Consider the following 16366-nt stretch of genomic DNA (forward strand, 5'->3'; position numbering starts at 1 on the left):
AACAACAAAAGAAAAAAAGAGGGAGCAAATAGTATGCTGTAATCTGCATTCAGACTCCATAGTTCTTTTTCTGGATGTGGACAGCATTTTCATCACGAGTCTTTTGGAATTGTCTTAGATCCTTGCACTGCTTAGAAGAGCCAAGTCTATGAGTTAGTCATCACGCAACATGGCTATTACTGTTTACAATGTTCTCCTCACTTTGCTCAGCTCACTTCACTCAGCCTCAGTTCATATAAATGTTTCCAGGTTTTTATGAAGTCCTTTTGCTCATCATTTCTTATTGCACAATAGTATTCCATTACATTTATATACCACAACTTGTTCAGCCATTCCCCAACTGATGGGCATCTCCCCTCAATTTCTAATTCTTGGCCACCACAAAAAGAACTGCTATAAATATTTTTGTACATGTGGATCCTTTCCCCATTTTTGTGATCTCTTTGGGATACAGACCTAGAAGTGGTATTGCTGGATCAAAGATATGTATGCACAGTTTTATGGCCCTTTGGGCATAGTTCCAAATTACTGTCCAGAATGGTTGGATCAGTTCAGAACGCTACTAACAATGTATTAGTGTTCCAATTTTCCCACATCTTGAGTACTTCAGGTGAAGGAAGGGCATACTCCTCTAAATCTGTAGGATTCCTTTTAGTCTTCTCCCAACCTTTTGCATGCCAGTATAAGTACTAATGTCTCTGTAATGGTAGCAGGATGAATCTTTGGATCATTCTTGCTTATGTAATGATGAAGTTATATTTCTGATGTCAGCATTTATCAGGAAGGCCCCTATTCTTCATGTTCTTGAGAAAGCTTTATAAGCCTTAATTGCTCTGGCAGATGCTTGTAGAAATTCATGTGTGATCTTTTCTGAGGAATAGTTGGCCAAGGCACTTAAGATTAATTTTTTTATATGTTCATTATTAGTTATTGAGGCAGTTTGGCCTTTGTACATATTCAAGATCCTCAGTGACCTTAGACATAGGCACCTGTTTTTTTTGACCTACGTTTTTATTGATATATTTGTGCATCACATATATTTCCTTCTGTATTCCTTTTCTCCTTACATGTGAGAGCTATCCCATATAGCGAAGAATTTAAAAGAAAAAGAAGAAAAGAAAAAAAATTTATGAAATCAATTAATAGACAAAATGTGAAAATATATTCAGTGTTTCATACCTATGGACCTTCAACTTCTGCAAAGGAGTGGGAGGGAGGTATCTTCTGGTATTTTTTGGGGGGTTAGCTTTTTCTCCCTCCTGCTCCCCCCCACATTAATTTTCTATTGGTTTGTGGTTCTTTCTGTTTATATTATTGTAGTTACTGTGTTTATTTTGTTGGTCCAACTTCAATTTCCATCAGTTCACGTAAGCCTTTCCATGCTTCTCTATGTTTATTGTATTTGTTATTTCTTATAGCAGAGTAATATTCTATCACATTTCTGTACCACAATTTGTTTAGTCAGAGAACCTGTTTTCTTAAAAGAGAACTAGAGAGATAAAACAAGAATGAACTGGTCCTTATAATGTAAAGTTCTTTTACAGTTCTTGACATTGGTCAGTTGTGTGGTTATCTCACCATGGTTAGTCTGCTTACCTTTGATATTAATAAATATCCTGAGAATGATCTTGAAAGGAATTACTGGTACCTTGGGTGTGGAGAGGGGCACCTTTACAGAAATTAAAAATCTGTCATAGAAAAAAATACAGCCTGTTGAACTTTATGCATTTAGATTTGTGAAGTTTCAAGCAGCTATGCTTTAGTCAAACAGGATTCTAATAAATCACACTTAATGCAGTAGAAGAATCCCAAAAGGAGGTTGTGCTTGTAGTTTCAGAAAAAATAATGTGGACTTCATTCATTACTTATTCTCACTTCTTTCTACAGGTGGGAATATCAACATTAAAAAGTTTTTTTGTGTGTAGATGGGAGAATAGGCATATTGGTTGGTAGTTATTTTTTCACATTATTTAATTTTGTGAGATTTTGGGTTTTTCCCCTCCTCAGATACTTTGCATATAGATCCTTCACCTCTTCTCTCTAGGTTTTTGCAACATTACTCCCTTCTGACTTTTCTCCTTTCTTCTCATTTTGCTGTATTTATCATCCAGGTCATCCTCACTAATACTGGGTGTCCCACAGGATTCTATCCTGGGCTTTCTTCTCCCTCTACTATTTCACTTGATGATCTCATCATCTCTTATGAATTCAGATATCTTCTCCATACTGAGGATTCTCATATATACTTATCAACCCCTGACTTCTCTGCTGACCTTTAGTCTCATGACTCCAGTTGCTTTATAGACATCTCATAATGGATTTGTGTAATAGTAATGGCATTTAAAGATTCCCCTGTATTGGCTTGGTTTTTGGTTTGTGTTAAAACCCAGAGCTTGTTAATCCCACTTGTGGGATGGACTTGTTGATGTGAAAAGAGAGTGCTGAATTGGGAGGAGCAGGTGACGTAGATTTGGAGAGACACAAGAGAGAGGCAGAAGAGCTTTTTGGAAGCAGCACCTTTGGAGGCAGAGAGACTGAGAGAATTGCTGAGTGCCACTTTGAATTGCCCAGGACTTTTGAGACCTGCCACCCAGAGCTGCCAAGGACTGAGGAGACATGGCTGTTATGCTGGTACTTTGTCTGTTTTGATGTTCTTTTGCCAGATTTGTCCACTGGTGAAAGAGAGTCCTGTTGTTGCAGAAGTCTGGGAACCTTTCTGTTGGTTCAGAGCTCTTGAGACTGTTCTGCAGACAGAGAGTGAATACTGTCCACTGGTGAAGGACAGTGCTGTTGTTGCAGGAGTCTGGGAACCTTTCTGTTGGTTCTGAAGCCCTGAAGAAGGATTTTCTTGTTGTATGTTTACAGAAATCCTGGAAGAGGGTTTTGCTAATGTTTTCAGGGGTCCTAGGACTGTTCTGCAGACAGAGGATGAATTAATGAAGAGACTGGCAATGTATCTTGTGGCCTTGCTAAGCTTTGTCTCCCTAGGAACAAAGATTGCTGAGAACTTGCCTCATGTCAAAATGAAGAAAATACCTCCATTTGGGTATTAAGTGCTGTGCTTAAACTTGTAAGTCTGGGGTAGATTCAATTGTGATCCGGGGGTGGGGAACTTTTGACCTTTTTGTGTTCTATGATTGAACAAATGAATGTACTTTACTTATGATTGGAAACTAATCTCCATTTGAGAAGAGGGGCTTTGTGATGGACTAAATGAAGATACAGCCTAGGGGCGGAGTAGTATTTAGAACAGGGACTTTGTAATTAATTGAATGAATATAAGGTCCTGGGGTGGGGTAGTACTTGGAGATTATTTAATCACACTTAGTATATGCTGTATTTTGAATGATGTCATATTTTGATCTTCTCTGTTCTTAATTTGTCACTGAATAAAATGGAGAGCACCTATGCTGGTATTTTGAACCTTGGGAAGTTGCCTTTGCTTGACATTACATTACAATTTGTCATAGACATCTTAATTTCAACATGTATAAAACTGAATTCATTATTTTTTACCCCAAACCCTCCATTCTTCCTAACTTTCCAATTTTTGTGGAGGATATAATAATCTTCCCAATCACCCAGGTTTATAAGTTAGGTGTTATCCTCAACCCCTCACTCTTATTCACTATATCCAATACTTTGTCAAGATCTGTCATGTTACTTTTTTAATATCTCCCAGCAGTCCATATACTTTGCAGCCCAGTTACACTTACCTCCTTGGTGTTCCTCACACAAGAAACTCTATTTCCTGACTGTACATTTAAAAAATATCTTTTATTTATTTATTTTTAGTTTTCAACATTCATTTTCCACATTTTGAGTTACAAATTTTCTCACCATCTTTCCCCTACACCTCACCCCAAGATAGTGAGCCTACTGAATACCTCTCCCCCGAATCTGCTCTCTCTTATATCCTCCCCATTCCCCCCCCCCAACTTTCTAGTAGGGCAAGATGGACTTCTATACCCTAGTGCCTGTATATCTTATTTCCCAGTTGCATGTAAAAAACAACTTTTTTTTAACATTTATTTTTAAAAAATTGATTTCTAGATTCTTTTCCCTCTTCTCTCCTCACCCACTCCCATTGGGAAGACAGGCAATTCAAGATAGGTTGTATATATGTAGTTATGCAAAACGTTTCCATAGTAGTTATATTGTGAAAGACTAACTATATTTCTCTCCATCCTATCCTGCCCCCCCACTTATTTTATTTTATGCTTTGATCCTGTCCCATTTCAAAAGTATTTGCTTCGAACAACCCTCTCCCCCAATCTGCCCTCCATTCTATCATCCCCCCTCATATCCCTTTCCCTCTACTTTCCTGTAGAGTAAGATGCCCGATTGAGTGTGTATGTTATTCCCTTCTTAAGCCAAATTCAGTGAGAATGAGGTTGACCCATTACCTTTCACCTTCCTGCTTTTCCCCTCCATTGTAACAATTTTCTCTTGCCTCTTTTATATAAGGTAATTTATCCTATTCTGTCTCTCCCTTTCTCCTTCTCCCATTATATTCCTCTCACCTCTTAATTTTATTTTTTAGATATCATTCCTTCCTATTCAGCTGATCCTGTGCCCTCTATGTATACATGTACACACATATGCACACACTCACATATGTATTTGTATACATATACACCCTCCTATACATACATATGTATGTATACATATATATACACACATATATATTCCCTTCAACTATCATCATGCTGAGAAAAGTCTCAGGAGTTACAATTATCGTTTTTCCATGTAGGAATGTAAATAGTTCAACTTTAATAAGTTCTTTTTGATTTCTTTTCCCTGTTTACCTTCTCATGCTTCTCTTGCTTCTTGTATTTGAAAGTCAGATTTTCTGTTCAGCTCTGGTTTTTTTCATTAAGAATACTTGACAGTCCTCTATTTCACTGAATGACCATATTTTCCCCTGAAACATTGTACTCAGTTTTGCTGGGTAGGTGATTCTTGGTTTTAATCCTAGCTCCTTTGACCTCTGGAATATCATATTCCAAGCCCTTCTGCCCCTTAATGTAGAAGCTGCTTTATCTTGTGTTATCCTGATTGCATTTCTACAATACCCAAATTGTTTCTTCCTTACAGCTTGCAATATTTTCTTCTTGACCTGGGAACTCTGGAATTTGGCTATCATATTCCTAGGAGTTTTCTTTTGTGGATCTTTTCCAAGACACAATTGGTAAATTCTTTCAATTTCTGTTTTGCCCTCTGGCTCTAGAATATGAGGGCAGTTTTCCTTGAGAATTGCTTGAAAGATGATTTCTAGGTTCTTTTTTTGATGATGTCTTTCAGGTAGTCTAATAATTTTTAATGATCTTTCCTGGATCTATTTTCCAGGTCAGTGGTTTTTCCAATAAGATATTTCACGTTGCCTTATATTTTTTCATTTGTTTGGATCTGTTTTATGGCTTCTTGATTTCTCATAAAGTCATTAGCTTCCATTTGCTCCAATCTAATTTTGAAGGAATTATACTCTTCAGTGAATTTTTGAAATTCCTTTTCTATCTGGCCAGTTATATTTTTTAAGGCATTCTTCTCCTCAGCTTTTTGGGCCTCTTTTGCCATTTGAGTTAGTCTATTTTTTAAGGTGTTATTTTCTTCAGTCATGCTGTTGACTTGCTTTTCATGATTTTCTTGCATCATTCTCATTTCTCTTCTCAATTTTTCCTCCACTTCTCTTACTTGATTTTCAAGATCATTCTTGAGCTCTTCCATGGCCTGTAACCAATTCACATTTTTCTTGGAAAATTTTGATGCAGGAGTTTTGACTTTGTTGACTTCTTCTGGTTCCATGTTTTGATCCTTTTTTGTCCCCAAAAAGGCATTCTGTGGTCTGATTGTGCTTCCTCTGTTTGTTCATCTTGCCAGCCAATTACTTGACTTTTGAGCTCTTTGCTGCAGTAGAAGAGTGGAGAGAACTGTGTTCCAAATTGCTGGGGTTTTTGCAATTGTCAGAACTGTGAGGAAGGCGCCCTCTCTACAGCCCTCTCTAAGCTCTGGCACACTGGCATTCCTTACCCCAGGACCACTGCAAGCCAGATCCAAGCAGGTCAAAGCAAGAACGATTACCCTCTGAATGGTCACTTGGTCACCCTATGATCTGCAGGCCAGGAGCTCTGGAAGCAGCCACATGGCAGCAGCTGCAGTCCTGCCTCTGCCACCTCTCGCCCTAGGGTCAGGGGCTGGCCTGCACTCTTAAGTTACCTGGTTCTACAGAATTCCCCATTGACTTTTTATTTTCTGTTTAAGTTGAGAAGTCTGGAAACCACCACAGTTGCTGGTGATTCACTCTCCTGAAGTCTGCTCTGGCTGGTCTGGGCTGCTTGTTGGGGCTGCCCTGGGTTTGGGCCTGCGTGATTCATGTGGGAGTGAGCTGGGCTCCCAGCCCAGTGTGATAGCCCCTTCCTGTTGGCCTGCCAGGATGCCTTCAGCAGGAAATTTCTCTCTGTCATTTTGTGGGTTCTGTAGCTCTAAAATTTGTTTAGGATAATTTTTTTACAGGTATTGGAGGTGGTTGGTGTGGGAACTTAAGCAAGTTCCTGCTTTTACTTGGCCATATTGGCTCCCCCTCCTCCCCCACTCCCACCTGACACATTTTCCCTGGCTATCCCACATACATCTCTCTTCTCATCTCAGCCTTTAGATTTCCCTGACTTCCTTTAAGTCTCTGCTAAAATCTCACTTTCCACAGGAAGCTTTTTCTCTACTCCCTTAATTCTACTGACTTCCATCTGTTGATTATTTCTAATTTATCCTGTATATAGATTTTTTTGTTCATAGTTATTTGCAGGTTGTATTCACCATTAGACTGAGCTCCATGAGATCAGGGACTGTCTTTTGCATTCCTTTTCTTTTCTTTTTTTTTTTTTGGTTGCTTTTTGGAGGGGGGAAGGTAGGGCAATTGGCGTTAAATGACTTGCCCAAGGTCACATGGCTAGTTTTTTGTGTTAAGTGTCCAAGGCCAGATTTGAACTCAGGTCTTTCTGACTCCAGGGCCAGTGCTGTATTCACTATGCCACTTAGCCACCCCTTGTCTTTTCCATTTCTTTGTGTCCTTAGTGCTTAGTACAGTGCCTGGCACAGAGTAAGTACTTAAATATTTATTGATCTACTGATTGACTGAATATGGATCTTCTTTCTATATACTTAATTTTACGCAGTTCTTTTTTTCGCCATTTATACCTTCTTTATAAACACATCTGAGACAGTGATGTTTAGTTGTGGTTATTTCACTGTCCTTAATGGTGAAAATTTGTTGTTGTAATCTTTGTAGACTTTTTTTTCCTATTTGACAAGAATATGTAATAAAATGATAAATGTGCAATGCAATAGAATGAAATATACAGCAACTTTAACAAAATATTTATTCATATAGAAGCACATATGTAATTCAGGGCCTCCTTACTGTTTGCCTAATTGGTCTCCCCAGGTGCTTCTCTCTCGAGGCCTGCTGTTGTAATTTGCCTGATTTGATATTCCTAAAGTATGGATTCTATACTGTCACCCCCTTAATATGTTTCAGTAGCTTCCTATGGTCTCTAGTATAAAATAAAGTAAAACTTCTGTTTGTTATTCAAAACCTGTCACAATATGACTCCCTTTAGTGTTTCAGATTGTTTTAAGCTAACTCCTTTTTACTTGAAGGTCTGAATGGTACACTGTAAAGAGAAGTATCTTTGGAGCCAGGAACACTTCATTTCAGGTCTTGTCTTATCACATAGACACATAGTGATCTAAGCAATCTGTGGCGGAGGTACTGCCCACAGTGGTAGAAGGACTTTTCTTATCTGGGATCTCCCTAAATCAGGTTGTTCATCTATGGAGGATTTATGGAAAAACATGGACCAGAATTACATAGGATGAGCAAGTGTGAATGCATTGTAATAGAGAAAGTATATATATATATGTATGTATATACACACAGAGATGAGATCCTGGATCCACCTGATATTTCAGAAGTTGGTTATCTATTTAGAATACCGAGCTTGGAGACTTGAGTTCTTATTCTGACTTAGGCACTTAATAGTTGTGTAATTCTGGACAAGTCACTTAATATCTCTGTGTCTCAGTTTTCTCATCTGTAAAGTGAGAGGGTTGGTCTTGATCATCTCTAAAGCTCCTTCCAGCTCTAAATCTATGATCCTTTGATGTTATTTTAACGTAGTGAAACATCATTCATTTCTTCAAATTTATTTTTTTTTCCTGGTGGTGTGCATTCTGTAGTTCAGTCAGTCTTGACTTAGCTCTGCCACTAGGGGATCCTGGTCAAGTTAACTTAATCTCTCTAGCCTTTAATTTTCCTTAGCTTTAAAGTAAAGGAATTGGGCTACATGATTTCTAAAAGCCCATCTAACTTTTAAAATTCTATTATCTTATTACTCTAGTTGCATAGTTGCTTGGCATTAATTGTAATACTTTTTACTTTTTTTAAGTAATATTTTAAAGGGCTATTTCATCACAATAAAAAAAAAATTGTGCTTGTGGTTGATATGCAGATAGCCTTAAATGCCTTGACAATTTCGATGTTTTTGCTAGTCGCCAAGGCTTGTACGCATAATTTCTTTTTTTCTTTCCTTATAGTAGTTATCTTCACAATGTACTTCAAATAACCTCTACATTTTTCCTAGCTAATGTCTTATCAAGAATTTTTGTATATAAATGCATAAATTTATACGTTGAAAATAGAAGCATAATATCTTTTCTGTATGTGGAATCTTTAATTTGTTCTGGTTTAATGATATATACTTAATACAACAAATATCTGAAATGGTTTTTTTCCTCCCTTTAAAATGTGCTAGCTTTCACTGTTCCTTGTTTGTTCTAATGTTGAAAAGTTGCGCTGAATTAGTAGAATTTATATGTAAGTGATAGGTCAATATGCAGTGATTTCTATATCTGAAATTTATTATCTTTTCCCTAAACATTCATCTTGAGTTTATTTTAAGCCTTTTTCCATTACTTGAATTGCTGTGTTACTTAATACTTAATTGAAGAAACATTCTTTTTGGTCATCATTGTCTCTATATTTATATAATTATACTTCCATGTCATATTTGCTACACTGCTTAGATGATCTATTGCTACACTACTTAGATGATCTATGTTTTTCCAGAAGCAATAATCAGCTAGGCTTTAGTGATAGAGTAGGATTGATTTCTACTATTTTTATAACCTTGCCTTACAATGAATAGTTGGATACATGAACACTCCTTTTCTTTTTGGATACCTTTGTTAGGTTTTGAGCCTGTGGTGATAGAGAATGTATTAGAAGGTGATGAGCTACGCACAGACCTGAAGGGAGTGGAAGCTAAAATCAAGGAGCTTGGGGCTGATAACATTCTGTGTGTTCATTCTACTACATCCTGTTTTGCTCCAAGGGTGCCCGATAGGTAAGTAATTCATGTAGATTATTCTTTACATATTAACTAGTTTTGTTAATAAAATGTGACATCCTTATTTTAATATGTTTAATTAACTTTTGGGAATAATTAAGTAAATTGATCTCTTCCTAAGAGGATGTAGAGAATTCCTCTGAAATGTGGAGAAAGGCATAATAGAATAGGAAAAGGATTTACTGAAATAGGAAAAGAAAAAAAAGGAGCTAATACAATGTAAATGATTCCTTTTACTTCTTTTCACTTGAATAGATTCAACTCTCTCTACCTTCTTCCTGTGTTAAAATTATGATTGCTTCCCCCTTCCCCTCAATACTATTAGCTCTTCTTCATGAAAAAGTGCTCTGTCTTGATATTTAAAAGATGTTTTCCTGCTGTGCTGGATGTCATATTTTCTTGTGTTAATTTATTTCTGCTGCCATCTCTAGCTCACTATTCTTTCACTCAGTGGGCTTATTTCAACACTTCAGATAATCATGGGTGGGAGTGATCAGTGATATTTGCTGTGCAAGAATAAGAAAATAATCTTAATGAAGATTAGTAATGTTAAGTATATACCTTATAGTGATACATATCTAGTTTTTATCTGAAGATAAAGCAGTGTTTAAATTTATACTTTAAAGGTGTTAAGATACAGCCCTTTTGAGAAAACATTTAAAATTAAGAAAATCTTTCTTGGAAATATTTTTTAAAAATTTATCATACTTATATACACAACAATATTGTTTTTATTGGGAAGAGATATTATAATGCACAAATGCAGATATTTTGCTTTCCAAATGAAAGCAAGTATAAATTTTTAAATTCAAATTTAAATTCGTCCTTGTTTAAATCAGACAAGCATTCATTGATTAGTAGAATTTAAATAGGGACAACTAGGTGGCACAGTGAATAGAGCGCTGGCCCTGGAGTCAGGAGGACCTGAGTTCAAATCTGGCCTCAGACATTTAATACTTACTAGCTGTGTGACCTTGGGCAAGTCACTTAACCCAAGTTGCCCTGCCTTCCCCCCACCAAAAAGACAGAAAACAAACAAAAAAGGAATTTATATGTAAGTGATAGATCAATGCTATGTGGAGACGCTGTGCTAGACATTGAGGACACAAAGACAGAAATGAAACAGTCCTGTCCTTTGGCTCTATTGGGCAATATAACATACTTATATATAAGCATATACAGAATAAATATATAAATATAAGTTAATTGTAGAGTGAGGATAAAGCAGCAGCAGTTAAGAGAGATTAGGAAAGAACCTCATGTAGACGGTGAAGCTTGAGCTAAGCTTTGACAGAAACTAGAGATTGCAAGAAGTAGATATGAGAAGGGAGTGCATTCCATGCATAGTCTCTGCAAATTCACTGAGATGGGAGATGGAGGGTCATGTGTAAGTAACATCAAGAATGGTAGTTTGACTGAACCACAGCATGTTTAAAGGGGTAATAACGTATATTAAGGTTGGGGAGGTAGGTTAGAAACAGGTTGTTGTGAAAAACTTTAAATTCCAAACAGAGGAGTTTATATTTGGTCCTAGATGTAATTGGGAGCCACTGGCATTTATTAATCAGTACAGAGATGTGGTCAGGCCTGTGATTTAGGAAAAATCACATTGGCATCTAGGTGGAAGATCATTGCATTGGAGAGAGAAAATATTTGAGGCAAAGAGACCTCTTAGGAGGTTTCTGCAGGAGTCCAGGTGAAAGGTGATAAAAGTCTGAATTAGGGAGGTGGCTATGTGAGTAGAGAAGGGGATATTGTAGAACTAGAGTAGATAGGATTTGACTACTGATTGGATATGTTGGGTCAGGTAGTGAGGATGAAGCTATGTGACTAGAAGAGTAATTTTAATTTTGACAGATACAATGAAGTTCATAAACAGAGTGGGATTGGGGAAAAAACAAATGAGTTTTATTATAGACATACTGAGTTTGTAATCCTTACAAGATATCTAGCTTCTTAAATATAATGTTTCCAGTTTTTTAAATTTAATTTTCTTTTTTTAAGTTAAGAAATCTATTTTCTCTTCCTTGTTCTTCCTTCCTGCCCAACCTCCCATCCCCCCTTGAAATAAAGGAAAACAAAACCCTTGTCATATATATGCACAGTTGATTAAAACAAATTTCCACATTGGCCTTTATTTTGTACCAAAAATCTGCCACCTCTTTGTCAGAAGGTGGGTAGCAAGAATCCATCCATTAGTTTTTTAGAATTATGATTAGCTATTGTGATAATCAGCATTTTTAACTCTTTCAGAGTGTTGGTCTTGACAATGTTATGATTGTTTCAATTTTTTTCCTAGCTTTGTTCACTTTACTATTCATCAATTCCTTAGAATTTTCCTATGTTTTCAAATCTTTCTTAAGGCACAATGGTATTCCATCATATTAATGTATCATAATTTATTCAGCCATTGTTCTTGTGATGGACACCTCTAGTTTCTACTTTGCCACTATAAATATTGCTGCTATATAAATGGTTCCTTTTCTTCTTTGATCTCTTTGGGGTTTAGTTGTATTACTGGTTTTGCTAGGTCAGAGGGTGTTCTTAATATAGTGACATTGAGGGGCATAGTTCCAAATAGCTTTCTAGAACAGCTGGCTACATTTATAACCCTTGAATAGGCATTTAATTTGCCTATTTATCACAGTACCTTGAACATTTATTATTTTTCTTTTTTGTTAACTTTACCAGTCTGCTGGGTGGTATGAGGTAGAACCTTTTATTTACATTTCTGTACTTAGTGAGGCGGAACATTTTAGTAGCATTTTTCTACTTATTTGTATCTTGGAATATTTCATACGGTTGGGAAATTTCATGCTTTGGATTTATTTTTCTGAAAACTACCTATTAATATTTTTTGATTATCAATTTGAGAATGACTCAGTCTTAAAATTTAAGCATTGTCTTATTTATCTTAGAAATGAGACTTTTATCAGAGAAACCTGCTGCTGTTTCCCATCTAATTTTAGTTACGTTTGTTTTTATTGATATATAAATGTTTTAATTTTATGTAATAAAACTGTCCATTTTATTTTCTGTTATCCTCTCTACACCTCCAGTTTTGATCACCCCACCAGTATGTCTGAAAGGGAATGTTTTCCTTGCTCCTCTAATTTGTTTTGTCAACTTGTGTGTGTAAGTCATGTATCAGTGTTGAGATATCTTGATATATGTTGTGAGATTTTGTTCTGTACAGTTAAGTTAGTTCTTCTCTAACTCCAGAGGTGGGGAACCTGCAGCCTTGAGGCCACATAATGGCCTCTAAGTCCTTAAGTGCACCCTTTCACTGAATCCAAACTTCACAGAGTAAATCCCTTTAGTTTTACTTAGTTTTTTTCTGTAAAACTTGGACTCAGTAAAAAGCCTGTACCCAAGGCCACATGTGCCATTGAGGCCGCACGTTCCCCACCTCTGAACTAAATGTTGCAAAGTCATTCAGTAAAAATCATAGCATGAAAAAATGGGTTTAGAAGTACAACCCTCAAAAAACTTTGTTAGTGATATGTTTGAAAAAAGCAAGAGGAACATAAAAACAATAGCATAATTTTATACATATTAAATGGTTGAAAAATATGTAAGTAATATAATAAATTGGCAGTGACCATGTCTGGGCTCCAGCTTGGCCTGCATCCAGGTTCTCAGTGGGCCAGGTTGGTGAAGTGTCAGGAAAATGGAGTAGGCCAGCATTCCTGGTCTCCAAGTTGGAGGCCATGGCAGAAGGTGGGATTTGGTGATGTGGACCAGCCCTTCTTTGTCAACGGCTCCTGCTATACCAGTAGATGTACAGTAACTATGGCATTGGTTTTGTTTGTGCAAAAAAAAAAAACCAGCCCCTGAAATTTGCTTGTAGAAATGGGTACCAGAATGGTTGCAGCTTATGAGTTGTTGTGAAGAGCTATAGTTTTCTCTGTTCTTGCTGTTTCTCCAGGAAGAAATCATGCATAAGCAGATTTGAAATTTGCATTATGTTCAAATTGCTGCCTGATATATCAGTCAAATTGGAACAGATTTACATTTTGAAAACAAGTGTTAATAACAGAATTGATTGTACTTAGTTTCTGCCAGTTTACTTTTCAATTATTTCAGGAGTTTTTTCAAATAGTTGCTACATCAGTAGTTGGGGGTGGGGTGTGTTTTTGGATTTATGAAACACTAGATCATCGTGTTCATTTGCTTCTGGGCATACATTGTATACCTAATCTATACTATTGATCAGCCTCTATTTCTAGTGCCAAATCATTTTGATAATTCCTTTTTTGTAAGTATAGCTTGAGATCTGGTATGGCTAGACCACTTTTCCCCACTTTTTTTCATTATTTCCATTGAGATTCTTGATCTTTTGTTTCTCTTGAGGAATTGTTAATTTTTTTTTCTCCATAAATGATCCTTTGGTAGGTTGATGGGTATGGCACTGAAATAAGTAAATTAATTTAGATAGTATTGGTCATTTTTATTATATTGGGTCAGCCTACCCACGAACAATAAATATTTCATTATTTAGGTCTGTCTTTAATTCTATAAAAAGTATTTCATAATTGTATTCATGCAGTTCCTATGTGTGTCTTGGTAGGTTGACTCCCAAGTGTTTTATATGGTCTATAGTTTTAAAAATGGAATTTCTCTGTCTTTTCTTGTTTGGTATTGTTCATTTCAGAGAGAAATGCTGATGACTTATATGGATTCATTTTACAGTTTGCAGCTTTGCTGTTATTATTTCAGTTAATTTTTTAGATGACTCTCCAGGTTTTTCTAAGAAACCATTATATCATCTGCAAAAAGTAATAACTTTTTTTTCCTTCTTGGCTATACTTATTCCTTTAATTTATTTTTCTCACTACTATCACTAGCATTTTGTCAAATAGTGACACTTGGCATTCTTGCTTTACCCTTAATTTTGTTGGAAAGTTCTTTAGTTAATCCTTGTTATATAAAACATTGGTTCTAGGTTTTGGATAAATACTGTCTTTCATATTAAGGAAAGTATTAATTTGTTTTCTAGGTTTATTTATTTTTTAAATAGGAATGGGAATTGTATCTTGTCAAAAACTTTTTCTGTATCTGTTGATATAATAATATGACTTGTTATATTGTTTTCCTAACACTAAAGCAACTATGCATTTCTGGAATAAATCCATCTTGGTCAAAGTGTATAATCTTTGTGTTATATTACTGTAGACTTAACTAATGTTTTATTTAAAACTTTTATGGCAATGTTCATTAGAGATATTAGTTTTCTTTCTCTCTTTCCACTGTCCATGACTTAAGTATCAAGACCATATTTATATCCTCAAAGAAATTTGATAGGACTCCTTTTCCAAGACCAAGGTTCAGACTGCTGAATCTGAGGTCCTCCACTCTGATATCAGAACCACACAACTGCAGCTCTCTTCTTTTCCTATTCCTTGGCAATAAACAGCCTCAGCCTAGACTACTTCTTGCTTTCTTATGCTTCCACAGTTTGACAGTTCCTAGGCATAGGTCTGCTTCTTAGTCCCCATCTTATAGCCAAACAAGTTTTTCACTCTTTGCCCAACATTTTAATTTCCAAATCTATGCTCAAGTCATTTCTTATGTATAGAATGCCTACCTCCAGAATCTCTGCCTACAGAAATTGTGTCCTTCAAATCTTAGATACAATATTTGATCATCTCTTTTATTAGTTATATTTAGCTTCTCTCAGAGTCATTTGTTTAATTGTTTTAGCTATTTTGCTGGATTAAAGGCCACTTGAAGAAAAGGATAATTTATTTTTTTCTTTCTATTTTAGTATTTTATTTTCCCCCAATTACATGTAAAAACCATTTTTAACATTCATTTTTGAAAAAAAAAATTTTTTTGCCTTTTGGAGGGCAATTGGGGTTAAGTAACTTGCCCAAAGTTACATGGCTAGTTTTTTTTGTTAAGTGTCAGAGGTCGGAACCAAATTCAGGTCTTTCTGACTCTGGGACCGGTGCTTTACTCACTGTGCCACCTAGCTGGCCCCATCAGTTTTGAAAATTTTGAGTTCCAAATTCTCTCCCTCCTTCTTTTCTCTACCCCTTCCCTCAGACAGTAAGCAATCTGATACAGGTTATATGTGTGAGGTAATGCGAAACATTTCCATGTTAGTCATGTTAATGAAAGAAAACACAGGAAAAAAAAAAGAAAAATAAAGAAAAAGTATACTCCAATATTCATTCAGACCCCATCCGTTTTTTTTTCCCCTCTGGACATGGATAGCATTTTTCATCATAAATCTTTCAAAATTGTCTTGGATCATTGTCTTGCTAAAAATATCTAAGTCATTCATAGTCGATCATGGTACAGTATTGCTGTTACTGTATATAATATTCTTCTGGTTCTGCTTATTTCAGTTTGCTTCAGTTCATATTAAGTCTTTCCAGGTTTTTTCTGAGAGCATCCTGCTCATCATTTGTTATAGCACAATGTTGTATTCCATCATAATAATATACAACAACTTGTTCATCCATTCCCTAATTGTTGGACATTTCCTCAGTTTCCAATTCTTTTATACCTTTAAAAGAACTGCTATAAATATTTTTGTACATATAGATACTTTTTCTTCCTCTTTTTTTTTTATAAAAACTCTTTGGAATACAGACCTGGTAGTGGGATTGCTTGGGTTTAAAGGGTATGCATGATTTTATAGACCTTTGAACATACTTCTAAATTGCTCTGCAGAATGGTTGAATCGATATAGCACTTCACCAGCATGTGCATTAGTGTCTCAATTTTCTCACATCTTCTCCAACATTTATCATTTTCCTGCTTTGTCGTGTTAGTCAGTCTGATAGGTGTGATGTGGTACCTTAGTTGTTTTAATTTGCACTTCTCTAATCAGTAGTGACTTAGAATGTTTTTTTCATATGACTATAAATAACTTTGATTACTTCATCTGAAAACTGCTTGTTCATATCCTTTGACCATTTATCAATTGAGAAATGGCTCTTATTTCTGTAATT

The 16366-nt window shown here is 35.9% G+C and overlaps 1 protein-coding gene across 1 annotated transcript in view; it reads left to right on the forward strand.

The window, feature by feature from the left end:
• Positions 1-16366, forward strand: part of SEPSECS (Sep (O-phosphoserine) tRNA:Sec (selenocysteine) tRNA synthase) — an 82272-nt gene that overhangs the window by 10749 nt on the left and 55157 nt on the right. The window contains exon 5 of the mRNA XM_069069023.1: positions 9248-9401. Coding sequence (XP_068925124.1) covers positions 9248-9401 — 154 coding nt within the window. The remainder of the gene's footprint in view (positions 1-9247; positions 9402-16366) is intronic.

This window comes from Petaurus breviceps, unplaced genomic scaffold (genome assembly GCF_028583685.1).
Source record: "Petaurus breviceps papuanus isolate PSGF00001 unplaced genomic scaffold, PetGlider_PUasm1.0 140, whole genome shotgun sequence".
Taxonomy (NCBI): domain Eukaryota; kingdom Metazoa; phylum Chordata; class Mammalia; order Diprotodontia; family Petauridae; genus Petaurus; species Petaurus breviceps.